Raw genomic sequence first — 27,055 nt, 5'->3', positions numbered from 1 at the left:
ATTTGAGTGTTTCCGATGTAACATCCTCCCCTTATTTCCCTGTATTGTCCCCTTTTTCACATTTCCCCTATTTTTTTTTCTTTTTACTCTTGTTCAGAGCTCACTAAATAGTGTTGATTTATTTTATCCAGCCCTGATTTCTCTTGACCAAAGTTTTTAAAATTTGTTTTGAAATATTTAATTTTTCCAGTGCTGTGAAATGCTTCTACATTCAGTCTGTTTGAGTTTATTTTTTTGTGGGGTAGGTGAATTACAGGACAAAAATCTAGCCTATGGGATCTGTGTATGTAGACACATCTATGTATGTAAATAATGTAGTTAGAAAGAGAAAGCCTTTTAGCAATTGTGAATATTCTTTGATATTACAACAAAGATTGGCAAGTGGTAGTTTCTTAAATCTTAGCTGCAGTAGGGTATCTAAAACCATCTCAGGCTGGGTGTGGTGGCACACACTTATAATCCCAGTACTCAGGAGGCTGAAACAGGAGGATCAGCAACTTAGTCCCTGTTTCAAAATAAATAATAAGCTAGGCATGGTGGCACATGCTTGTAATCCCAACATTTGGGAGGCTGAGACAGGAGGTCGCAGTTTGTGGCCAGCCTCAGCTACTTAGTGAGGCCCTTTGTAACTCAGTGAGATCCTGTTTCAAAATATAAAGAATAAACTGGGCGTGGTGGTGCACACTTGTAATCCCAGCATTTGGGAGGCTGAGACAGGAGGATCGCAGTTTGCGCACAGCTTCAGCTACTTAGTGAGGTCCTTTGTAACTCAGTGAGACCCTGTTTCAAAATAAACAGTAAAAAATAGGGCTGGGGTGTAGCTCGGAGCTAGAATGTGTCTGGGTTCCATCCCTCAGAGGTAGAATTCCCCTGGGTTCAACCTCTAGCAGTAAAAAAATAAATGAAACCATACTAGTGAACTTAAATTAAAAGCTGTTGGTCGTCTTTGTGCTTTGAATATATCTCTACATTATTAATTTGTCTTTTAGAAAATAGTGGTTTACTAGGTTACAGATTGTTATAGAATGGCACCATGAAGAGTTCATAAATTGATGTTTGAAGTTGTTGTAATTGAATCATAAGAGTGGTAATCTCAGCAGTGGATAAATCCATTGTAATGACTGTATCTGGGTGGTGGCCCAGGCCAGTAGAGTGTGGCTGGAGGAGGTGGGTTGCTGTGCTGCAGCCTTGGGGACCAAATATGGTCCCCCTCCTCTCCTCTCTCATGTGTCTGGCCTCCATTGTGTGAGGAGTAAAGCCTTGTGCTCCCTCTCTCTCCACTTCCTGCCACCATACCCTGAGATCCATGGTCCCTGGCCTTACATGGACTGAACCCCAAAACCATGAGCGAATAAATCTTCCTTCCTCTGAGTTATGTGGTCATCTCTTTAGAATATAGCTGTAGAAATGCTGACAAATATGTAGATCTTCCAAGCATTGATTTAGTTCATCCTCTAATATTTAATATCACATTTAACATCATCACTGATCTCATGCGAAATTCTTTAAGTATTGGGCAGCTGTCAAGCTTACTATGACAGGTACAAGTTTTTCAAAATTTTAATTTTCACTTGAAAGCTCAAATTTTATCATTGGCAACAAATCTTGTCACTTATTTTCCTTAAAGTGACAGGCTAACTTCATTTGCTTTTGAGAAAATGTCTGAATAACCATAGCCTGCATGTCAGTCATTCTTTCAAGTGAAAATGGCATTCTATTAAAAAAGTGACTAGTTCATCTTGAAACCCAAACAGTTGCTCAAGTTTTTTTCCCTAAGACGACCATTGTATTGCAGAATGCAGTAGTGGTTTTTATGCATAATTCCATTTTTGTCACAGAATATTAAGGTGTGTATGGTGTTTGTTTGTTTGTTTGTTGGTAGGTAGGTACTGGAGATGGAACCCAGGGGCATTCTATCCCCAAGCTACACCCCCAGCCCTATTTTTTATTCTTTATTTTCTAACAGGATCTCATTGAATTTCAAAGAGCCTCACTAAGTAGCTGAGGCTGCCCGCGACCTCCATCCTCTGGTCTCAGCCTCCCCAATGCTGGGGTTACATGCACGCACCACCACACTCAGCAGAAGGTGTTAATTTGAGATCAAAATTCAATAAACATAAATTTTACTACTTTATTAAGGACATTCTTAGGTGAGACTGACCTTTTTTGTTTGTTCCTTTTTACTGAGTGTGTGACATTGAAGAATACAGTGAATACAGTTGGGTACCATGGCATTAGTAATGCTGCGGCACCAGAAGTTTTGCTCACTGTTGCTTTTGCATCAATAGTGTAAATGACAGTTCAGTAAAAATGCAAATATTTTAATAGTGTTATAAAAATAATTGACCTGATAAATGTAATTGTCTGGCATTTTATTGTACCCTATGTACAGATTAGTACATTATCAATTACTGTTTTGTGGAAATTGGATGATAACAGACGGACTCAGGAAAAAAGGACTTTATTAGTCATAGCACAGCAAGCAACAAGTACATCTTATTTGTATTGTTCCCATTGTGGGTAACTTAGAACTAAATAAACAAGTGGGGTACATTAAAGAAGAGTAATGTTGAGTGCGTGGAACCTTTTTTTTTTTTTTTTTGTGGCACCAGGGATGGAACCTAGGGGCATTCTACCTCCTAATAGAGCTACACCACCAGCCCTATTTTGTTAGTCTTTTTTTTTTTTAATTTTTGAAACAGGGTCTCACTGAATTGCAAAGAGTCTTACTAAGTAGCTGAGGTTGTCTGCGAACTGTGATCCTCCGGTCTCCACCTCCCAAATGCTGGGATTACACGTGTGAGCCACCACGCCCGGCCTGGAACCCTTCATTTTATAGCAAGCAGTAAGCAAGCTTGCTCTTTACTTGAGGATGATATTACCTCATCTTTTAAGTTTGCTTTCAGTCAACACAATCTTCAGATATGTCCAGAGCCTTGTATCCTTGAACATGTACAGCAAAAATGTTCAGGGACACTCAGGGCCAACAGTGAAAGGATCCCTTGAAAGAATCTTGGAACAACTGGATCCTGACACTTATTTTGAAAACCAGTTGTTTAACTAGGTCATATTTCTTGTTAGAAATATTGTGCTGCCTTTTTCTAAGACACTTATTTTTATTGTACTGATATACAATAAAAATGAATTTATGAAAAAATGTCATGCTCTGAAAATACTCCAGCATCTCCTCAGGAACCATTAGGCATAAAGAGCATAATGCTTGCTCATCAGACATTTTCACATATATTGGCTAATTGTTTTTATCTTTATGATACTTGTAAATGTTTTATTTTTATTTATTTACTTTTTTTGCGGGTCTGGGGATGGAACCCAGGGGCATTCGGCCTCCGAGCTATACCCCCTGCCCCATTTTTTATTCTTTAAGTTGCAAAGGGCCTCACTAAGTAGCTGAGGCTGTCCATGAACTGCGATCCTCCTGTCTCAGCCTCCCAAATACTGGGATTACAAGCGTGCGCCACCAAGCCTGGCTATGATACTTGTAAACTATTACCAGTTACCTGTCTTTGTCTATTTAATCTAGAGTAAACTCTGGGGTTTTATCAAAACAGTAGAAAGGTAAGTTTTATATTAAGCTTTATGTCACTTTTTATATTAAGCTACATATTAAGACATGATGTAGGAATACAAGACAAGAACAAAAGCAGGGATAGGAATAAGGATTCTCAGGCTGCAGCATAAAGAGGAGAGAGGAGAATATTTAATTAGTAATAGCAAGAAGGAAAGCAAGGAGATCTGCTGTGGCTGTATGATCATCTAGCAGGAAAACAGTCCAGATGCTACTGTTAGGGAATATATAAATAAGTAAGTCAGTGGATTCCTGTGGTATTTTTAGGATGAAACATAGAGGGGAACATGCTGTCCTCAATAGTGAGCAGCAGTTAGTGGTAGAGGTAACAGTGAGCAAATGCATTAGATATGGAATTACTTCATTGCAAAAAATACTGCTATTGATAAACGTAATGGAAGAGAAAACAAGATATTCATCTCAGAATTATTGTTTTCAAAAGGGACCTATCAAGGAGAAAAAAATCATAGGTTAATGACATGGAATGTGTGAGAACTATTTTACAATAGTTTTGTTAGGAGTTTAGGATGTGTATTTTAGAGCAAAAGTATATTAGAAAGATGACTAGTAAAGACAAAACAGGGACAAAGTCAGTTTTTGTAACATAGCAAGTCCACTTAAGCAAACAGCAGAGTTCAGAGAGTATAATGTATTAGGTGCAAATGAAAATTTAGGCAAATCTTCCCCTCCTTTACCTAAAATTCTGGTATATCTTTGAGGGTATTACAGGTCCAGTAAGAGGATATTAAAATACAAAACTGGGAAGTGTTTGCTAAAGATCCTGTGGCTAACAAAGCTGTGTGGCTTTCTTACTGCTAAGTTTTAGATCCTGTATACATTGTGGTACTTTTAAAAATGATCACACGTAGCCGAGTGTGGTGGTGCATGCTTATAATCCCCGTACTTGGGAGGCTGAGACAGGAGGATTTTGCAGCCAGCTTCAGCTAAAAAGAATAAAAATAAAATAGGGCTGAGGGGTATAGCTCAGAGGTAGAATGCCCCTGGGTTCAATCCCTATTAACACATACACACACACACGCATACGCACACATGCACATGCACACAAAATGACCACACAGAGTACATAGCACAAAGTATTTCACAGGTCTAGGGTTTTGCTAAACACACCAGGGATTGCATCAGGATCCCTGTTGCCACATTGCCACCCAATCCTTTGTGTTGCCAAGGAGCGAGCCCAGAGCCTCTACCCCTGAGTTAATCCCAAGCCCCTCAGTTTTTTGCTCTTTTGTGGTATTGGAATTAAACCCAGGGGAATCTACCTCCAAACTATACACCTAGACCTTTTAATTTGGGTCTTGAACCAGTATCTCACTTGCTGAGAGTGTTGCTGCATTGCTGAGGGTGTCCTTGAGCCTGCTAATCCTCCTGTCTCAGCCTCCCAAATTCTGGGGTTACAGATGTACACCACCATGCATGGCAATTTTATTTTGAATGTTACTATTTCAAGAAAGACTAATCTGAACTTCATTAGGATTTCTCCTGTCCAACAGGTTTTTTATGTTAAAAATGACCTAATATTAAAAATATAAATTAGAAGTATAAACCAGATTTAAAGAAAAAGTAGTAGTGTGGTTATTTGTGTCTGTGTTTTGGGGTTTTTTGGTTTGTTTGGGGCCCTGGGATTTAAATCCAGGGGCATTCTACCTCTGGGCTATATTCCCAGTCTTTTATCCTCCCGCCCCCCCTTTGGAAATAGCATCTTGCCAAGTTGCTGAGGCTGGGCTCAAGCCTTGCAATCCTCCTGCCTTAGCCTCCCCAAATACTGGGATTACAGGCATGTGCCACCATTCCTAGCTGGTCCCACATGTGTGCTTTAAAACTTGATGGTCTAGCATACTCACCAGAACAAGTGACCATGTATTGGAACTTGAGAATGGCTATTAAGAACGAGACTGGGCCTGAGGCAGATATGGTGGCACAGGTCTGTTATCTTCATACTTGGGAGACTGAGACACGAGAATTGCAAAAGAGGTCAGCCTCAGCAATTTACTGAGACCCAGTTTGAAAAATTAAAAATAAGCTGGGCATGGTGGTGCACGCTTATAATCCCAGCATTTGATAGGCTGAGACAGGAGGATCACAATTCAGGGACAGCCTCAACTACTTAGTGAGGCCTTTGCAACTCAGTGAGACCCTGTTTCAAAATAAAGAATAAAAAATAGGGCTGGGGATGTAGCTCAGAGGTAGAATGCTCCTGGGTTCCATCCCCAGTAACACACACAAAAAAAAATCAAAAGATAAAAGTGGGTTCAGGACATAGCAGTAGTAGAGTGCCCCTGGCTTCAATCCCCAGTACCTCCCCACCCCCCCAAAAAAAAGGAGAGAAACAGCCTGAAAAGATAACAGATTGTAGGATATGATATTCAGCTGAATTGACCTGAGGATGAATGATATAGCCAAAGGAAGAGCATGACAGAAGAGCATGCACCCAAGTTCGAACCTTAGAAAATGTTCATGTGAATGATGTAGGAAGAAGAGGGACCAATGAAAATACCAAAACTTAAGAAATGTCATATTCTTCTGATACCCAAAGGAAGTTTTAAGGAGGAGCTAGTCAATTATGTGAGATGCTGCCAAATGAGATTCTAAATGAAACACAATGAAAACTTTAGGGGGGGGGAGAGCACTAGATTGGTATATAAGACATCTCTAGAAAATCATGGTGATATCTCAAAAGAAAGAATTAATAAAAAGTTCAGGCCAGGCATGGTAGCGCATGCTTGTAATCCCAGTACTTGGGAGGCTGAGATAGGAGGATCGCAGGTTCATGGCCAGGCTCAGCTACTTAGTGAGCTCCTCTGCAATTTAGTGAGACCCTGTTTCAGAATAAAGAATTAAAAACAGGGCTGTCGAGTATAGCTCAGAGGTAGAATGCCCCTGGGTTCAATCCCTGGTACCACAAAAAAAAAAGTTCATCTTTGCATAGAGCAGTTATAAATTCTGAATACATGAAACTAACCACCTGAGGACCTTGGAGACTGAACATTGCATATTTTGGAGAGGAGTAAAAAATGTGGATCAAGTAATTGGCTAAGAATGAATTTCCAGTTTTCTGGTTTTGTCCTGCTGGTGGCCACGGTTGCAATGGAGTTCAACAGTGGCTGCAGTTCCAGCACAAAACCCACTGTAATTCTGGCTGGAAGATCCAGGAAGAAGACTGAAATCATGGTCACTAAAGAGTGAAAGGAAAATTCCATAGAAGAGAACCCTAAATTCTTTGTTTTAACTCATCCCAAATATCTTGTTCTCCCCCATGTTAGCAGGACTAACTGAAAACAGTTTGTAGCTAAGACCAAGTTTGCTATAAAAACAAAAACTCCAATACACTTAGCACCATTTAACATAATAGCCACAATGTTCAGGATGTCCAAAATTAATATATGAAGAGCCCATAACATATTAAAATTATCAAGCAAGGGCTTTATCAGCTACTATAAATACATTCGGTCTTCTATTAACAGACAGGTGAGTGCAGGTAGAATCAATAGTAAGCTACTCTATTGTTAGGAAAGTTGGGAAATACTTAAACTGAAATTTTGGCCAAGAAATGACTGCCAAATTGCTTATGTCAGCAGAATACTGGTTTGGCAGAACTTGAGAAAGTCTACAGGTTATATTTGGATATAAATTTCTATTTGTGCATGGAGCACAAAAAAAAAAAAAAATGACCATACTAAAAAAGGCTTCCTCCAGGCAATATTTAAATATCAAAACTTGACCTGTAATTAATTACTTCTCAAGAAATACTAGGTACTTTTCATTGTGTGATAGGCAGGTCTTAGAATTGATTTGCCTTGGTGACATATGTAAATGCTCTATTTCCTTCCCCACACTGGATAACTAACTGCACTACGTCTCTACCAGCCAAGCACTGTGGCTGAGTACTATATAAAGACGAGCGTAGAAACAGCTACTCTACCTACGAGACTTTAGGCAAATTATTTGATAACTCCAAAGCAAACTTGAGATTTTAAGCAAACTTTAAAATCATAATTATTATTTAATAGGTAAGATTAAAGTGAATAATATAATACTATACATATTACTATACATAATAATACATACAAATTACTTATGTGATGCTATTTTCAAAAAAAATTTTCTGTTCATCAGAGTAATGGTATAGCCTTATATTTGTGGTTAAACAAAAGGATTTTCCCAAATTAGCTTGTTTAACTAAAAAAAGGTTATAGGTACATTGTAATTGTACATGAGAGTGAGATTCATGAGGAGATATTTATATATTCACATAACATTATTTGGTCTGTTTCTTTCTTCTGTTTCTTCCTCCTTACCCTTCCCTCCTCCCTCCCACATACCCCTTCCACTACTCTGCTGGTCACTTTGCTAACTTTCATGAGGTGCTTTTTCTTTTTCTCTCTGGCTTCCAAACATGAGAGAAAATAGTTGACAAATCAGTTCATGTTGTGTTTCAGGAAAGGGCAGAAAGGTGAATGAGAACCTTACTTAAATCGGTCACTTAAGTTGTGCAGTTTCCATTTTGCATGGAAAGGCATCTCAACAATTAAGTATTTCTACCCTTAAAATAAATTTAGAAAGATACATGCAGAAGGTACATAATACAAAGTGAAAGATTAAAAAGAGATAACAAAAAGTGTAATCTTATTACAAATTAATGTCAATAGAATTGAAATAATTTGAGGTAGCATTGGTAAAAGATATTACCTTTTATTTCAAGGATATATATTATTATAGCATTGAATTGGTAGAGATTTGGGGGGAGGGGTTACATTAAACCAGAACTTGTAAAGAACTTGGAAGTAATTGGGGTGTTTAATTTTATTTTTATATTGTTTATTTTCTTGCCACTTCCTTCAGCACTCTGGGATGGATCCCATTTTGCCCTGGAGTTGTTCCCACGCTGGCATTGGGTTTGCCTCACACACTGTGTCGTGCAGAACAGATTTTGTTCCATGCAGAAGAGAATTTTGTTCCTCTTGCTCTGCTAGGTTTTTAGGAATGTTAAGAGGGTAAAAGAACCATAGATTTCACATGTCCATAAATTCTTATAGATTAAATACAATTTCCTGGCCGTGCATGGTGGCGCACGCTTGTAATCCCCGCGCTTGGGAGGCGGAGACAGGAGGATCGCGCAGGTTCGAAGCCAGCCGCGCTGGCGTAAGAGACCCTGTTTCAAAAATATAAAATAGGTCTGGGAGTGTAGCCCGGAGGAAGAAGGGCTTCCAGGAACCCCAGTACCACCAATAAATAAATAAATAAATAAATAAATAAATAAATAAATAAATAAATAAATACAATTTCCTTCCTTTTTTTACCTTTTGTCATCAAACTTATTTTACTATGCTTTATACATGTTCTTATCAAACTTTTTTGTAATTTTTTTTGGTCCTGTTTTCTACCTTATAATCTTTTTCAGTTTTTACATTTGTCTAAATTTAGTCAAATCCAATGCTTGAAATCACCCTAACACCTTTTGTCTCAGTATATAACTGGTAGGGAATATTTGACCCCAGTTTGTCCTTCATTTTATTCTTGAGTTACAAAAAGTCTGGGTAATAAGGGAATTCTTATTTTTAGTTTCTTTTCCACCATTTTTTCTTTATAGTGAATTTCATCAAGCTAGTATTTATAATTGTTCAGTTTCTATTTCTTTTACCAATACATCTCATCTTACCTCTTGGTTTGAATTGTTCAAATTAAGAGCATAGTTCTCTTTTTGTTTTATTTTATTTATTTGTTTGTTTATTTATTTATTTATTTTGGTGGTACTGGAGGTGGAACCCAGAGGCTTTCTACTTCCAGGCTATACTCCCAGACCCATTTTATATTTTATTTGGAAACAGGGTCTCACTAAGTTGCTGAGAGCCTCACTAAGTAGCTGAGGCTGGCTTCGAACCTGTGCAATCCTCCTGTCTCAGCCTCCCAAGCGCAGGGATTATAAGCCTGCGCCACCACGCCCGACTTTCTCTTTTTGTTTTAAAAGCAATAATTCTTTGAGCATTATACAGATACTAAGTAAAATATTGACTATATTCAGTTGCCTGAGCCACCAAAAAATAAATATTTCTTTTGCATGAAAGGATCTCAACTAAAGTTCAGAAGAGAGTCTTTGGTGGGAGTATTGAAATAAAGTGATAGATACTGCTATGGTTCCAATATGTGTTATTGAGAACTTACCTTCTTTATTTAAAATAAGATTTTTAAGGCTGGGGATGTAGCTCAGTGGTAAGTCCTTGCCTAGTATGTGTAAGTCTAGGTTCAGTCCCTAGCAATGCCAAAATAAATAAAATTAGCCTCTTGAAGTTTAGGTTCCTTGCAAATGAGAAATTAAACATTATATTAATAAATTAAGTCTTCATTAAAAGCTTCACAAACCAATTTAATTTTACTATTTTTTTTTTGTGTGGTACTGGGGTTCCTGGAAGCCCTTCTATCTCCGGGCTACACTCCCAGACCTATTTTTACATTTTTATTTGGAAACAGGGTCTCCTAAGCCAGCGCGCGCGGCTAGCTTCGAACCTGCACGATCCTCCTGTCTCTGCCTCCTAAGCGCGGGGATTACAAGCGTGCGCCACCACGCCCGGCAATTTTACTGATTTTTATTGCTTAAAATATTTATGGAAAAATATGATTCCAAATAAAATTATTTATTGCATTTTATGTTTCTCAAACTATTTTATAAAGTGAGTAAAATACTTCAATTTCAATACAAACTATAACAAACACAATGTTGGAAAAATATGCATTTTTTTCTTTGAGAGGTTGATGTGTAACAGATCTGGAAAGCAACACAAAACATCCCCCCCCCCCCATCCTGGGGATTAAACCCAAAAACACTGTACCTTTGAGCTACACCTCCAGACTTATATACTTTTTTATTTTGAAACAGGGTCTCAGTAGGTTATTGAGAGTCTCACTATTTGCTGAGGCTGTCCTCGAACCTGTAATCCTCCTGTCTCAACCTCCCAAGTACTGAGATAACAAGCATGAAACTCCATGCCCGGCTGCATTATTTATTTATTTATTTATTTATTATTTATTTATTTATTTATTTATTTATTGGTGGTGGTACTGGGGTTCCTGGAAGCCCTTCTACCTCCGGGCTACACTCCCAGACCTATTTTTACATTTTTATTTGGAAACAGGGTCTCCTAAGCCAGCACACGTGGCTGGCTCCGAACCTGAGCGATCCTCCTGTCTCTGCCTCCTAAGCGCGGGGATTACAAGCTTGTGCCACCATGCCCGGCTACCTCCTTTTTTTAAAGCAGTGCTAAGAATCAAAACCAGAGCCTTGCACATGCTGGGCAAGTGAGCGCTCTACCACCGAGCTACATTCCCAGCCTGGTTTTCCATTACCTTTGCATTAACAGTATAGCTGAGATGGGATGGCACAAGCCTATAATCCCAGCTGCTTAGAGGCTGATACAGGAGGATTGCAAGTCTAAGGCTTGCCTGGGTAACTTATTGAGACTGTCTCTCAAAACAAAAAGGGCTGGGTAGTAGCTTAGGGTAAGGGCACTTATATGTGTGAGGTCCTGGGTTTGATCCTCAGCACTGAAAAAAATTAATAAACCTGGTTTTGGGACTAATCAAATATTAGCTGCTTTTTTTCTCCTTCTTAAATATTAAACTGGCCTTGAATGTATATATTTTGATTTATGCTAAATCAAACTCACCATTCACATAAGAAATTTAAGGAAACATTTCACAACATCTACCAACAATTTTCATGGGCTTATCTTAATTGATTTAATTTAGTGGAATAACTTAATAAGTACCATACTGGAAGTATATTTTACATGTAAAATTCTTTATTTCAGCATTCATTATACAAGTTCTATATTTCCAAACTAACTTGGAACAGTTTATGATGCTAAGTATTTTAAGTTTTGGTACCTCAGATTCACCTGTTGATTGATTTAATACTTAATGTTCAAAATTTCATTGCTTTCGCTAAAATAATTTCGTCTTCCTATAGTATAAGATCCACTTGGATAATATCTGAGATTATAAATATAAAAGAAGTTATCTCTTTCTATCTTATCTCTGAGATGCTCCACAAACTGAGTAATTGTCATTAAGTAAGACCTCATTAAATAATGCTAAATTAGCATTGAAAACAAGTCTGGCCAGGCACTTGGGATCCCAGGACTTAGGCTGAGTTTCGCAGCCAGCCTCAGTAACTTACGAGGCCCTGTTTCAAAATAAAAGAATAAAATGGGGCTGGAGGTATAGCTCACAGGTAGACTGCTCCTGGGTTCCATCCTCACTACCACACACACACAAAAAAAAAGTCTTAAGTTTCTAGGAAAAGTACTAAAAGTTGCCATTGACTTTATTAATCTTAAATCCTTAAAAAATCAATTACTTTTTTCAGAAAGTTGTGTCAGACTGCTACAATGGAAAATAATATTAACATGCTGTATTCATGCCAAATAAAGCACCCTACTTCAAAACATGTCAAGAAACTGCCTTTTTTTTTTCAACTATGACAGTAAGAGGTCTTTTTCTGGATTGTTTTTTCTTGAATTCAGAGGACTCAGCATTTTCATCTGAAATATATGAACCGACAAATTTGGTATGAATGATAGATAGTACAGTGTATGGGTTAGTATTCTCAGTAATGTACTTCTTAAAAATAGTCAGCAGAGTTGTGTTTTTTACTTCAAAAAAACTAAAAACCATAGATAACGTCATAGAAATCCCTTAATACATGAGCCCTCCATTTACCCCTGCAGTCTATACAAGGAATCTTTTCACAACAAATTCATCCACATTAGTTATCAAATCTAAATACCACAAAAGTAAGTTGGTCAATTATTTACAAAGCCAAATAAGAGTTTATCGTTCTTTTCCTTCACCTCTTTCCTTCCCCATTAGTTTTTAGCACTTAATTTCAGAAGCAATCATTCCTTGTTTATGTCACAGTCAAAACTTTTGAAACTAGGATACTTCAGTTTTAGACTAAAATTATGGAGTACTTCTTTTTGGTTCTTCTAGCTCCTAATGAAATAAAAGATTGAGACTTTCTAATGGTAACTTTCAGAAGGAAGTCGTTCCATTTAATATAACACTTCATTATACTTCGTTTAACCTGTTTCCAGATATTTTTTCTAAATACCTCTCTGATTTTGTTTATGTATAATTACATAGTATAATCTTTTAAAGGTTGCTTTGTTGTAGTATCCTAAATGATCTGCCAACTTTAAAATCTGACTTAACACTAAAGAAAAACCTTGTCGACCACTTTTAAAAAGAAACTGTGAAGGTAAAAATTTTATCTGATGTGACTACTTTGTAAAGTTTCAATAAAGCACTTTTAGTCCAGAATACAGGACCTGAGTGTTTGTTAGACAAATAATATGACAACAAAATGATCTATCTTTACCTTATATTGAAATCTCATCACATATAAAATCACCAATTGTTTGGACTGCCAAGGTTTTATTTTACTAATTCCAAGCTACTACAGAGCAATACATGTTTAGCACATTTATTTAGAAAAGCTGGGAAATTCTAGCAATAAATTATATAATTTGGAAGCCAGGTGCAATGGCTTATGTCTGTAATCCCAGGAGGCTGAGTTGTCTAATGTTGGGAGGCTGAGGCAGGAGGATCACAGGTTCAAAGCCCACTCTACAACTTAGCAAGACTCTGTTTCAAAATTAAAAAAAAAAAACAAGCCGGGCGTGGTGGCGCATGCTTGTAATCCCAGCATTTGAGAGGCTGAGACTGGAGGATCGCGGTTCACAGACAGCCTCAGCTGCTTAGTGAGGCTCTTTGCAACTCAGTGAGACCCTGTTTCAAAATAAAGAATAAAAAGTAGGGAAGGAGATGTAGCTCAGAGGTCAAATGCTGCTGGGTTCCATCCCCAGACCCGCAAAAAATATATAAATAAATAAATAACAAAACAAAAGATAAAAAGGGATGAGGGTATTTCTTGGAGTAGAATGCCCCTGGGTTCAATTCCTAGTACCTAAAAAATAAATATAAATTTATTGGAGCATATATTAATTTTAAGACAAACCAAGTGAAAGTCTTTGTCTTAAAGAACAAGTAAGACTCCTAAGAAATTAAAAGAATTTGTGTGTGTGTGTGTGTGTGTGTGTGTGTTGTCAAGTATTGAACCCAGGAACATTCTACCTCAAAGCTACACTCCCATCCTATTTTTATTCTTTATTTTGAAATAGGGTCTCACTAAGTTGCGGAGAACCTCACTAAGTAGCTGAGACTGGTCCTGAACCTGCAATCCTCCCAAAGTTCAGCCTCTCAAGTACTGGTATTACAAGCACGTGCCCCCACACCAGGCTTAGAAGAAATCTTTTGAAAAGCAATATTAAAGAAATATATAGTCAAGCAATAAGAACAGTGAAGTAAACAGTTAATTTTACTAATAGCTAACCATGACCTTAACTGAATAAAATCTAAGTCACCAAAGAAATTTGAAGTTAAAAGTTACACAGTTTGGCCAGGCATGGTGGCACACGTTTGTAATCCCCGCTCCTGGGACGCTGAGACAGGAGGATAGGGCAGGTTCGAAGCCAGCTATGCTGGCTTGAGACCCTGTTTCCAAAATAAAAAATATAAAAAAATAGGTCTGGGAGTGTAGCCTGGAAGTAGAAGGGCTTACAGGAACCCCAGTACCACACACACAAAAAAAAAAGTTACACAGTTTGAGCTGAAATATAATTTATTATTATATTAAGACTTCTTTAACACCTCAACATTTGTCAGTTACAGCTTCAGAAAGTGGATATAGTAGCTGAGCATGGTGGCACATATCTGTAATCTCTGTACTTGGGAAACTGACACAAGAGGATCAAAGTTTTGAGTCCAACCTCAGGAATTTAGCTAGACTGAGAAACCTAGCGAGACCCTATATATATAAATAAACCAATTAAAAGGGCTGGAGGTGTAGCTCAGAGGTAGAATGCTCTTAGGCATTCTAGGATTAATCCTCAGTACCACAAAAATTGTTCATAGCTTCCTAGGTATGATTAAAGATTTTTAAAATCTGAACCATAGGCTATGTTATTATTACAAGGTGTTTTTTAATGTTGAATTCTAAATATCAAATCAAGTGTAATACCAGTATGAGCCACAGGGTGGGAGTGAAAGGCAATAACTTGTGTTGAAGCACTTTAAATGCGTAATTGCATTATCTTTATAAACCTATAAAATGGTTGTTAAATAACGAGTGGTATCTTTATTTCTTTCTTCTTCTATATTATAGCTGTATCTCTTAGCAAAGAATCTACAAAAAAGACAAAGACATTGATTTAAATATATAGGCCATTATTCATGAATATCAAAGGACATAAACACGGGTTTCTAGTTGGTTTTTGTCTTTTTCCATAACTATTCTGGCGATCAAAGTAGCAATCTTGATCAGTAATTGAACTGAGAAGTTTCCTGAATTACCAGTACTAGACATAATAGTTGAAGAAGTTACCAAATATACATCATGCTTTGATACTGTCTCGTTTTCCTTGACCTCAATGAAAAAATTCTATTGGACATTATAATCTATTGTGTGCTTGCATATTTATCTGTAAGCTAACTCAGTTTTTCAGTAATGAATATGAATAAATTTTTCATTGTGTTTTCTGCTAACCCAGTTTCATTTGAATTTGGTAGCAATTTAAAGTGTAATCTTTTTTTTATCGTTAAGGGAGGAAAACAAGAGGTTTCTTCTCCTAGAACAGAAACTTCACCAAGGAGTCTTGGCGTTCCTTTATTTCATGAAAGGTATTTCTACATTCTTTTTTGCCAGCTCTTTAAAAATTATAAATATTAAAATATTAAGTGTTTTATAATTATATTTTTCTAATTTTAGAAATTATAAGAAAGTAGCCGCCTTTTCTGGAACGGGAAGGGACCAACCCCAAATTCCTACATATTAAAATGACCTAAATAAGTCATACAGTAAATAGCAGAGCTAGAAGTAAAAGCTGAATTCTCTAAAGCCCTACTGTTTCAATACACCATGTATTATGGCCATATTATCCTATCGTGAACCTAACTAAAGTGAAGAGTATTTAATATTGTATTTATGATGACAAAAACCAAAAGTCTATGTGTTGAAGTTTTTAACATGAGGATAAGTTGGTATCGCTGAGATATATGAATAATTAAATATCTAGTCTACACTGTATTCATGTGTTATAGAACTTTCATCACTTATTTAGTGCCTCCCAACATTAGAGTTGCTTCTTGAGATGTTTTCTAAAAATATAGAGTAACTTTGTTAATTTTTCAATTGTTTTGAAGACATAGCAATGCTATCTAAGTTTATGTATGATAAAAAAAAAGTTTTTTTAAAGTTAGCCTTTCATTGTAAAATATTGATTTGGTTTTAGGGGTAATATAGAGAAGACTTTCTGGGATATGAAAGAAGAATTTCATAGAATATGCATGCTAGCAAAAGCACAAAAAGACCATTTAAGCAAACTTAATATACCAGACACTGCAGCTGGTAAGATTTTATTTAACTTATGGTTATTTTAATTGTATTGATTGAAGTTGATTTCTTTTTGAATGTGAAAATATTTCTAAATGCTTACTAAGGGCTAAAGATATGCATCTTGCTCCTCATCCCCTTATATTTGAATGAGTATGTACAGTTTTGTATTATATATTTTAATTATTGCCTTTTTCTCTCTTCTGTCTTCATTGCACATGCTGCTGTACAGACTGAACTGAATTACTAATCAACTTAATAAAAAGTCCCATCTTGAAAAAATACAAAATTAGTATAAGATACAGTTCTCAAAGTTTTCAGTTGCTATTTGGGGTTCATATTAAACAACTCACATGCTAGTAAGCAGCCTGAAGCAACACTACCATATATGAGCTAAGTAAAGCTACAGCATCAGGTTCATTTTTAATTTCTGCCTGAAATTTCATTGAACATTATGGGTAGTTTCTGATAATTTGGTTCAAGAATTAAAATGTGATATGGACATATTCTGAGTGTCATTTCTATTGGAGGCACAAAGTGCAAATTAATATAAAAGAAAACTTAGAAGGAACAATCTCTTTTATACACGAGTTCTAGTATTTTTTTTAAAAGCTCTACCCTTCCCTAAAATCCCAGACTGGTTTCCTGGTGTTTGCTTTAGTTGCTAAATATTAATAGCAAAATACTAGGGATTGAGTCTGGCAACAAACACTTCTGTAAACAAAAAGAAACTAAACTGATCATTTGAAATGATAAATTCTCCTTTACCCTTGTGATTTCAGATATTCCGCAGATAATTCCCAACTGGTGTGATTTACAGTTTTCACTCTGAGATTTACTACAGCAGTGCTGACTAGCACCCCTTTAATTAAAGATCACTTTCCATTTCTTATAGCTCTTTCATCTAAGCTATTTAAAGATCATTTTGTACTGTAAGTTCACTTTTTAACAACTGTCACATTTTGTTTTTAGAAAAGTTATACAGTGTAGTGAGAGAGAAACAAAATAATCTTTATAGACAAGCATAATTTGTTTCTTCTCCTTCTTTATCCCTACCTCCCCAGAACTCCTAATTTCTCCATCTTAATTTTTGTTGTTTTCATGAGAAATTGATCTTGTTTATATACTAAAGATACTAGCTGTATCTGAAGTGTTTTTTTTATTTGAAATATGCTAGCTTTAGAGATACAGAATTCACAAATGTGCTTTTTAAACATCAGCATGCTATCAAAACATTGTAATAGTGATATATTCTTTGTTACACAGAGAACATACCCCATTATCAATGGCTTAATACTTTGACCATTTTTAAATTGCACAGGTCTAAATCTGAATATATATCTGTCAACTAGAACACTGAGTGTTTAACTTCAATTTCTTCCCTACTAAAACTGCTTCCTTATGTTTTATATTAACTGTGTCACAAACAATAAATACAACTTTATTCTTGAAATATTTTAGGCCTTTTGTGCTATAGACTCTAATGAACATTTACTTGGTCCAAACAGAAACCAAAATATAAAGTATGCTCTGACAATAATAGATCAAAAGGGGAAAGGAAAAAAAGAAATATTTTGAAAAAAGATTCCTAGTCAGGGTTTCTAAACATGTATGCTACATTTTTAAAAATACTGAGAAGCCGGGCATGGAGGCACATGCTTGTAATCCCAGCATTTGAGAAGCTGAGACGGGAGGATCAAGGTTCTCGGACAGCCTCAGCCCTTTAGTGAGGCCCCTTGCAACTCAGTGATTCCCTGTTTCAAAATAAAGATAAAAAATAAGGCTGGGGACATCGCTTGGAAGTAGAATACCCCTGGGTTCCATCTCCAGTACCACAAAAATAAATAAATAAACAAACAAACCAAGGAACAAGCCAGGCATAGTGGTGCACACTTGTAATCCCTGCACTTGGGAGGCTGAGACAGGAGGATCGCACAGGTTCAAAGCCAGCATCAGCTACTTAGTGAGGCTCTCAGCAATTTAGTGAGACCCTTTGTTCAAATAAAACATAAAAACAGGTCTAGGAGTGTAGCCCGAGGTAGAAAGCCCCAGTACCACACACACACACACACAAAAAAAAAAAAAAAAACCCAAGGAACTACTTCAAATATGATTTGCACAATATATCTATAAAGAGTATATTCTAACAGTATTATCCCTGTCATTTTTTACTAAAATTTGATATTTACTCTTAAAGCACCAGATCTAATTTATAAAATATTGCTAAGTTAATAAAGTTGTACACTTTCTTTTTATTACTTTATTTTTTCCACTCATCCACATATGGCATTAGCTTTGAGAAAAGATAAAGATAGAAATGAATGTCTTAGCAAATATGTCTTTAGGAAAAAGTATTGTTTGGTCCAAAAGTAGGGTGCTGTTTCACTGGCTATTCAGAGAGAAGGTTATAAGAATTAGGGTTTACAAACATCGGGTCCTTTTTTTCTTTTGTTAAAATTCATAGTATTTACACTGAGAAATAGTCCAAATGGGTAGCCTGTGCTTAAAATTTGGAAATCTAAAAATGTTTCCATTATACTTGTTTTCCTTGAAATAGACAAAATAGAAAAGCTCTTTTTGTACCCGATCATATTTCTCTGAACAGTGTCAGGAGAAGGACACTTCCACCATACATTTTCAAGTACCTTGTTTGAGTTTTAAGTTTTCTAAGCACTGATTTCTAGTAGCCTTAGGAATCTTAGTTTAAGCCTTCTTTTAATAGATATTTACTCTTCCCATGTGAGCAGATTAACTCAGATTATTTTAATGTGGCTAAAGTTGTATGCCAGCTAGCTATACTGAAAGAAAATGCTATGTTACAGCTGTTTGATTTCTTCATGTTTTTCTTGCAAGGGGGATAGGTCAAGTGCTAGGAAAGTAATTCCAAGCACATTTCTGTCAATTTGAGGACTCCTCTCTAAATATAGAAACCAACATGTTCAATTTAGCATAATGGTTCGGAGCACAGACTCTAGAGTTAGACTGCCTGGGTTCTAGTGCCAGATCTACAACTCACTAGCTATGTAGCCTTGGAATTAACCTCTCCATCTCCCAGTTTGTTCACACCTAAATGGGGGATAATAGGAGTGCTACTTTGAGGTTATTTTGAGAATTAAATGAATCAATGCACATTTGTAACAGTGTATGGCACATAGAAGTGTTATCAACGTCAATAATCATTGCCATTAGCAGCAGCAGTAGACTCTAAAGCATTCACCCTGTTCTTGTGAAGATCATTTGATAAGTCTTTCCTCCTTTTCCAGCATTACAGAATTTGAATGCTGTTTCCTAGAATTTTTTTGCTACCCCCAAGTCTATTGTGAGGAAAAGTTAATGGACTTCAAGAACCTCAGGGGTCAGAGAAATCCAGCTAAACAATTGAGCTTGGTCTCAATTACCAAACTACTAGTCACAGACAGAGTATCTAAGTAGTAAATGTAGATTATCCTAGGCTCTGTGAACAAAGAATACAAATTCATTCAGTATCCATATATTAAGCATGTTAATATATGCCAGGCACTGGGCAGGATACTAGGCAGGTAAGTGGGGGAACAGAATAAAGTTTTGGACCTGAAAAACCCTACTTTAATGGGAAAAAGGCATGCTTGAAAATATAACACAGAATGTTCAGTCCTCGGGACACATAAAAGTCATAGAAAAGCCATCTAGACAAACTAATGTCTAAGCCAAGATATGAAGGATAGTTAAGAGTTAGGCAAGTTTAGTGTGGTCACACATGCTTATAATCCCAGAACTTGGGAGGCTGAGACAGGAGGATCACAGGTTCAAAGTCAGCCTCAGCAACTTATCGAGGCTCTCAGCAACCTAATGAGACCCTTTTTCCAAATAAGAAATAAATCATGGCTGAGAGTATAGCTTGGAGGTAGAATGCCCTGGGTTCAATCCTGAGTACCCCCCAAAAAATAAAAGGGGTTAAACAAAGAGTATTGGGAGGGCACATGTCAGGCAGCATGCACAGCATGTGCAAAGGATCAGACACAAGAAAATGGTTGTTTGGGAGACTGCATAATTGCACAAAATTCATTATAGGTAGAGTATGGAATAAAAACAGTTGTGGTAAAAGACAAGTATGGAAAGATGGACTGCGCCAATTTTAAACAGTTTTAGATGCTTTTTCTATGGATAGAGGCTTAGAGAGCCATGAAAAGGTTTTATTAGGAAAGTAACATTACTACCAGATTTGTACTTTAAAAAAACTACTTTGAGAAGGCAAATAGGAGAGAAAATTGTGAAGTTGAGAATGGACTGCATATGAGACAACTTCGGAGGCATTGAAGCAGCTCACAGGGTGCTGTCATAATCTAATAAAAGGTGATGGTGTGGACTGAAGAGAAGCATAGGTATCTAAGAGGTGAACTTAAGGAACTAGTTGTATTATACTACACATCATCTCCAAACAAAAGATATATTAAGTCAGAGTGTGCTAGAACAAAAGATAGAGGAGTGTTATGAGAGGAAGATCAAAGGGAGATAAAGGAACTGACATTTATTAGATTCCTCCTAACATGGGCAGACACTGCACAGAGTGCTATATATACCCTGTCTTTGTCAACCTGCATTCCCGGTAAAGCTCCATATGTGGATGTACAACCACACTGATGACAGTCTTTTTAAAATGCTAATATTTAAAAACTATTATTTACCCACTGAGTAAGAATACTTACATTACCAATTTTATTGCCTTGAGCCATTGTGGAACATAATTTAGCTTTTTCTAGTATCTCAAGATCATCAACATGGAGAATCATTTGATTTCTTTTGTATTGTAAAATATAATTTTTACTGTAGTGTTTTCTGAGTGTTTTTGTTTTTCTTGCCTCCTCGCATGCTTTTAGATCTTGTTGATTTCTTATATGCCTTTAACAATTTATACCCTTTGAATTTGCTATTTCAAACCAGCTATGAGCTTGTTAGAATATATCTAAACTGAGAATAGAAGCAAAATTCATGTATCTATGGGCCTTGAAGCTCTGACTCTTCAGAAGTTCTACTTAACTTTGTGGTTTTTTACTATATCCTGGAGAGCTGAATTTGTTAATAAGTGACTTCTAGTTAAATGAGCTGCAGCAGCTCTGGCAACCTACCTGATATCTACCTATTATCTACAGAAGCCCTTTTTTCCCCCTTCAGGTGTGAGGAAATCATATATTCACATGCAGTTTTCTTAGCATGCATCCCAAAATGTCATTTTTCTTTTGCCTCCACTTATCTCCCTTCTTCCCCGTCTCCACCACTGCTCCCTCACATGGATTGCTGAGAGTAGACAGTGGCTAACCTAATTATTGGCATATAGTAACACACTGATATTGGGGGGATAGGTCACCTAATTCATGTAGTAAATAGAATATACATGTATATGTATATGCAAATGATTTTCCTTTTTAACAACTCATTTGTTAAAATTTGAAGTTGAGTTGTAGCTTCTGTTACCTACAAAATGTTTAAAGGTATATACGATAAGCAGATGTATTTTCAAGTGTGGAGCAGTATAACTGAACAAGATCAAAGCTTACAACATCAGACCTGGGAAAAGACAAAGTAATTTAACTGTGACTTTAAGCTGTGTTCCACTTCACCTGCTGGAGACTGCTAATATTCCTGTGCAAGAAGATAGCAAGTGTAAAAATCCCAGTTGTCTTCAGTTACCATTAAAACCAATAGAAAAAATGATACTTATCTGTCCAAAGCTGATTGAACAGATATTTTTAAGAATGATATGTGACTGTTTCCCTTTGTGTTCTTTTTTCTACAGAAACACAGTGCTCTGTGCCTATCCAGTGTACAGATAAAACAGATAAACAAGAAGCACTGTTTAAGCCTCAGGCTAAAGATGATATAAATAGAGGTGTACCATGCATCACATCTGTCACACCAGGAGGACTGGGCCGAGATGAGGAAGACACCTCTTTTGAATCACTTTCTAAATTCAATGTCAAGTTTCCACCTACGGACAGTGACTCTGCTTTCTTACATAGTACTTCAGAGAGACCCAACATCCTTGGTCCTGCTACATCTGAGGCAGTGTGCCCGGAAAAATTTAATATGGAGCTCAGAGACAAACCAGGAAACTTTGTTAAAACAGAAGAAACTTTATTTGAAATTCAGGGGATCGACCCCATAGCTTCAGGTATACAGAACCTTAAAACAGCTGACAAAACAAAACCCTCAAATTTTGTAAACCCTTCTACCAGGAGAACTCTGGATAGAGCTTTGTGCTTGCCACCTGGAGACCATAATGCGTTATATGTAAATGCGTTCCCACCTCAGGACCCAGCTGAGGCACCTTTTCCCTCACTGGATTCCCGGGGAAAAGCTGTCCGAGGACCACAGCAGGTAACTGTTTTGCATTAACAAATATCTTATTATGTGTGAACACGCATTTTGCCGTATGTACACAGATATGCATCTCTTGTAGTTTATCGAATATACTTTTAAAATAACGAGCCAAAGTTAAGGCTTTCCGTAAAACATTTAGGACCTGTGATGAAGGATATGAAATTTTAAAAGATGAATATGATAAAGTTCTATTATAAAATTTACAGCAAATTTTAAAATGCATGTAAGCTTTATCTAGAGGTAGCAACCTGGTATCACTTTCTTAGTCCCTTATTGAAAGCTTGTTTACTCAGTATTATAACAATTATTTGTTAAATTATATAAAGTGAAACAAATGGTGTTTTTTTTCTTGAAAAGTTTGTATATATCATATTCATCTTTATAAGACCATAAGTAAATAATTGCATTATGTATTCCTATTAACAAAAATAAGTGAACTATCATTTAATACTTCAGTTATATCCTCTGTTATATAGTACATAGATCTGTAGGGTTTAGTTTTTGTTTGGGTTGCTAATCTGGCACTAAACATGCAGTCTAATATATTTTTAAATATTCTCTGCATATGTATGATTTCAATCAAATATTTAATGTTTCTAACAAGTTTGAAGGCTACTTATAGCCCACAGTCCACTTCGGCCCTCCCTTTTAGATTCATATTCTATCACAGAGTGATTCTTTAAAAAAAAATGTTTTGTTTAATGCCTGAAGGCAAAGAAAAATACATAATTATTACAATTAACAGAAGGTTATGAAAACACAGATTGGCATAAATATCTATATAATTTGCAAGCATCTGTCTGATATTCCTCAAGATTTTTTTAACTTGATTAGTACCCTTACATTAAGTATCCTATAGATTATAGGCTTTTTAATCAGCATGCACAGAAAACAATAGTAGAACTGTAATATTTTTAGTAGTGGAGAAAACTGGACATAGCTGACAACAGGCCTTAATTATAAACTCACTTATGTTCTATGCTGTACGATATTTCACTTCATAGTCTCAGCTATAGTTTGTACTAAATGAAACAAATTAAACAATTTCATTTATTGCAAGTAGAATTCCTGTGGAGCTGTGAACTGTATCAGTTCTAATGCTTGTTACTTTTTTCTCCATGATATCTCTTCTTGTTCTTTCACTAGTTAGCCAGTGCATTCATGTTTCAGTAGATGGCACCCTGCATTGTACATTTGCTTTCTGTACTGGAGCAAGGGAAACAGCTGGTATGTGATTACAACTTGATGGAAAAGTATTCAACTTAAAAAATGCAGGAGAATTGGTGTTGAGCTGTCACAAGACATGGGGCTTAAGGTTAGATAATTGATATTTTGGCAGAAAAATCAGATAAATTAGTTTGATTTGAAGGCCATGTTACAGTTTAGGATTGAAAGAACATTTCTTGAAATGAGTTTATAAAAACATTTTACTGCTTTATTAGTATTAATAAAGTTCATATGATAAATTCAGAATTCTTGAGTTGTTCACAGATAGTAATAAAAACCTGAAATTATAGTTATATATTACAAATTTTTATATCAGTTATTCCTGCTCAACACCTATTTTACACAGTTCAGTTATTACTGCAAAAACTAAAATATATCAGATCTCTTTTTGTTGTTGTTCTATGTGATTTTCTTTATTTACTTTGGTTGAGTCAACAATGGGGTCCCAACGAAATTATATGAAGAGATCAAGTCTTAACTAATAGCTCCTAGTGGAGACGGACTTTGAAGATAAATTGGCAGTGGAAGATACCAAATTTACCAAATTTAGAAACTATTTTAGAGATCTTTAAAATTATCTTTAAAGTAATAATCTATTGATAGCCATATCAATTTCCCATTATAATGGTTTATATTTTTTGTTTAAATGTAAAGACTAAAATTTGAAACCTATTAACTAGATTTTTGTTTATATGCTCACAATTATGATTTTATCATGAAAAAATAATTTTTCTAAAAAATGATTTTGCCCTAAATTTTTTATTATCTATTTTAAATATTACTATTTTTGTGGTAAAATTTGCCTCTTCTCAAGAGTTAGTGTTATTATAAGCCAATACTAGTATACTCAGATTTTATATACTTATACACAAGAAGATAAGTGATGTTATAAATCCAAATGCTTCAATTATTAAAATACTATTTATGTAAATGTTTGATTAACTAGAATGAAGTTAAGGGAATGAAAACTGTCAGGTGCTAGACTAGGCTGTTTTTCATTAAAAACAGTAATAGGAGCCTAAAGGAGTCTGAAATTGGCTTCATGAGGTAATTCTCAAAGTATCAGAATTTAGCTTTGATCAGGTGATTTACCAATGTCAAGGTAAGAAAGAAAAATGTTTAAATAATTTAGTTTACACAATTCAGGAAAATATATTCCAGTCAATAACATTTACCAAGCACCTATTATTAAACTAAATGCTGTATCTTCTCTTTCTAGAATTTTTTAAGGTAAGTGTAGTTTTTTTAAGGCATTTATTTGCTAGTCATAATGGAGGTTACTTTATTAAATTTATGATTTTCAGTAATACTTGGGGCAACAGTAGACAGATTTCACTTCATTCAGGCCCAAGAAAGAATAAGAAGGCTAAACTCTATTAAATAACAGGAGCAAATTAGGAAGTCTAAAGAATGCATCTGATGTTAGATTTTGTTGAATGATTAAATGTGTTTTCAAAAAACTAAAAACGGAACACGAATCTGTTTAGCAGTTTTTAAAATAATTTCCTATTAAAATGCTGATCCATATATGATTTATTTATTTTGTATTTGCTTATGAAGACTAATAAAATTTATATTGCTTTTAAGATGCATATACACGTCTAGTGTATCCTATATTAATAAAAACTATTATAACTTTATTATAAAATTTAAAATATTAGAACTTAATTAAAATGTCTAAAGTAGTGACTTGTTTCAAAAGTACTTCTGTTGAGATAATTGAATATTAAAAATTGCTGGTGCTAAAATTGCAATAATTTGAAATATGTAAAAATAAAATTTGAGAATGTATGCTGCCCGTGATTTTTTTTCCCCCTGGTGTTGGGCACGGAACCCAGGGCCTCTCATGTGTTAGGCAAGTGCCATACCCCCAGCCAGTGAGTGATTTACAATCAAAGTTTAGTTGTGGCCTTTATGAAAAAGAATTGAATTATATCCTTATGCTAACTCTATGGAAAAGTAATTTGATATTATACTAGGGAATTTTGCATATTCACTCACATAACTCATCCAAATACTTAAATTTAAAATTCAATGCAAGTCGATTTTAAACACAAGTAACAGAAGATGTTTTTGTTTGTTTCCTGCAGCCCCTTTGGAAGCCCTTTCCTAATCAAGACAGTGACTTAGTGGTACTAAGTGGCTCAGACTCAGAACTGCATATACCTCGAGTATGTGAATTCTGTCAAGCAGTTTTCCCACCATCCATTACGTCCAGGGGGGATTTCCTCCGGCATCTTTATTCACACTTTAATGGGGAGACTTAAGACACACTTGAAAACAGATGTATCAAGTTCTATGTGATGATTTTGGGTTACTAATACTGTAAATACTTGATGGTAAACTAAATTCAGGATCATTTATAGAGAAATCTGGTGTCACAGCTATTTGATTTTTTTCCTAAATTGTAACCTTTTATTATCTTTTAAAAGATGATTTTTTATAAAACTGTAATCCATTATATTCAGATGTATACAATATTTTCACCATAATTCAAAATGATGTGACTTTCAGAATTGTATAATCATAATTTGTTTGTATCAAATATCCAAGATTATTATTTGGATTTCTAGTGAGATCTTTTGATTTGGTGATGTCATAGAATTGTTTTCATTTAACATTTTAGATTATTTATGCTCTAGGTAATATTCTTCTTAAATAAATGTTTATAATAGAGAATACAAACATCTAAATAAATACAATATCAAAAACATTTGTTGCCCAGTAATAATTACTTAAACTTTTAATAATACATCATTTTAATTTTTACTATATATATAGCTACATGGTGGAATGAATAAAATATTAAGAGTTACTTATATTATGATCACTGAGGTGTTCTTTGTGAGGTAGGTAAATAAAAGTTTATAAAATTCATGTTTCCTTTCCATTAACCTGATAGAAGGATGATAACCAGATCTGATGACATTTATTACAAATTAGTAGATCATTTCAAATTTTAAAATAATTTCAAACTAAACTTCAAGAAAACATTTGCTTTTAATGGGAGCAAATGTAAAACCCTGCAAGAACTATCCATATTAATTTAGGTTAAAACTGTTAACATTCTTGTTGAGAAATGTGTATTGTTAGCAGCCTGATTGGTGGCCACTGGAAGACAACATTTGAGCAAGAGGATACCAAATTCAGAATGCTGCAAGATTGTTTAAGACTTTTGTTTTTTTCCCCTTTGATTCTTGCCTTTTGGATGACTCGTTTCCCCTGATTTTTAAAAATATTTGAGACATAGCTTCCATTTTATGAAGAAAACATGATTTACAGCCCTCGAAGAGAAATGTACGCCTTGTCTTTTAAGCTGGAAGGTCTGGGAGGGGTTGAGCAGCCCCTGTGCTGTCCTGGAGAGCCGAAACTTGTGGAGGAATGAACGTAGTGCCTCGACTTCTCAGGGTGTCAGGCACATC

At 35.6% G+C, this 27,055-nt stretch overlaps 1 protein-coding gene across 5 annotated transcripts in view; it reads left to right on the top strand.

The window, feature by feature from the left end:
- TANK (TRAF family member associated NFKB activator) overlaps positions 1–25,900 on the top strand; it is a gene marked incomplete at both ends in the record, with an annotated part of 46,819 nt that extends 20,919 nt beyond the window's left edge. For 4 of the 5 annotated variants that reach the window (XM_080690230.1, XM_080690232.1, XM_080690231.1 and 1 more), the window contains 4 exons: positions 15,261–15,337; positions 15,949–16,064; positions 21,823–22,403; positions 25,724–25,900. In XM_080690230.1, coding sequence (XP_080546356.1) covers positions 15,261–15,337; positions 15,949–16,064; positions 21,823–22,403; positions 25,724–25,900 — 951 coding nt within the window. Of the gene's footprint in view, positions 1–15,260; positions 15,338–15,948; positions 16,065–21,822; positions 22,404–23,618; positions 23,673–25,723 lie in introns of those variants that run through there. The other variant, XM_080690229.1, reaches the window with a different exon arrangement.
- Positions 25,901–27,055: the final 1,155 nt, after the last annotated feature.

The sequence above is a fragment of the Muscardinus avellanarius genome (assembly GCF_963383645.1).
Source record: "Muscardinus avellanarius genome assembly, chromosome: 2".
In the NCBI taxonomy this organism is placed as follows: Eukaryota; Metazoa; Chordata; class Mammalia; order Rodentia; family Gliridae; genus Muscardinus; species Muscardinus avellanarius.
This window is presented reverse-complemented; position numbering and strand designations above follow the sequence as displayed.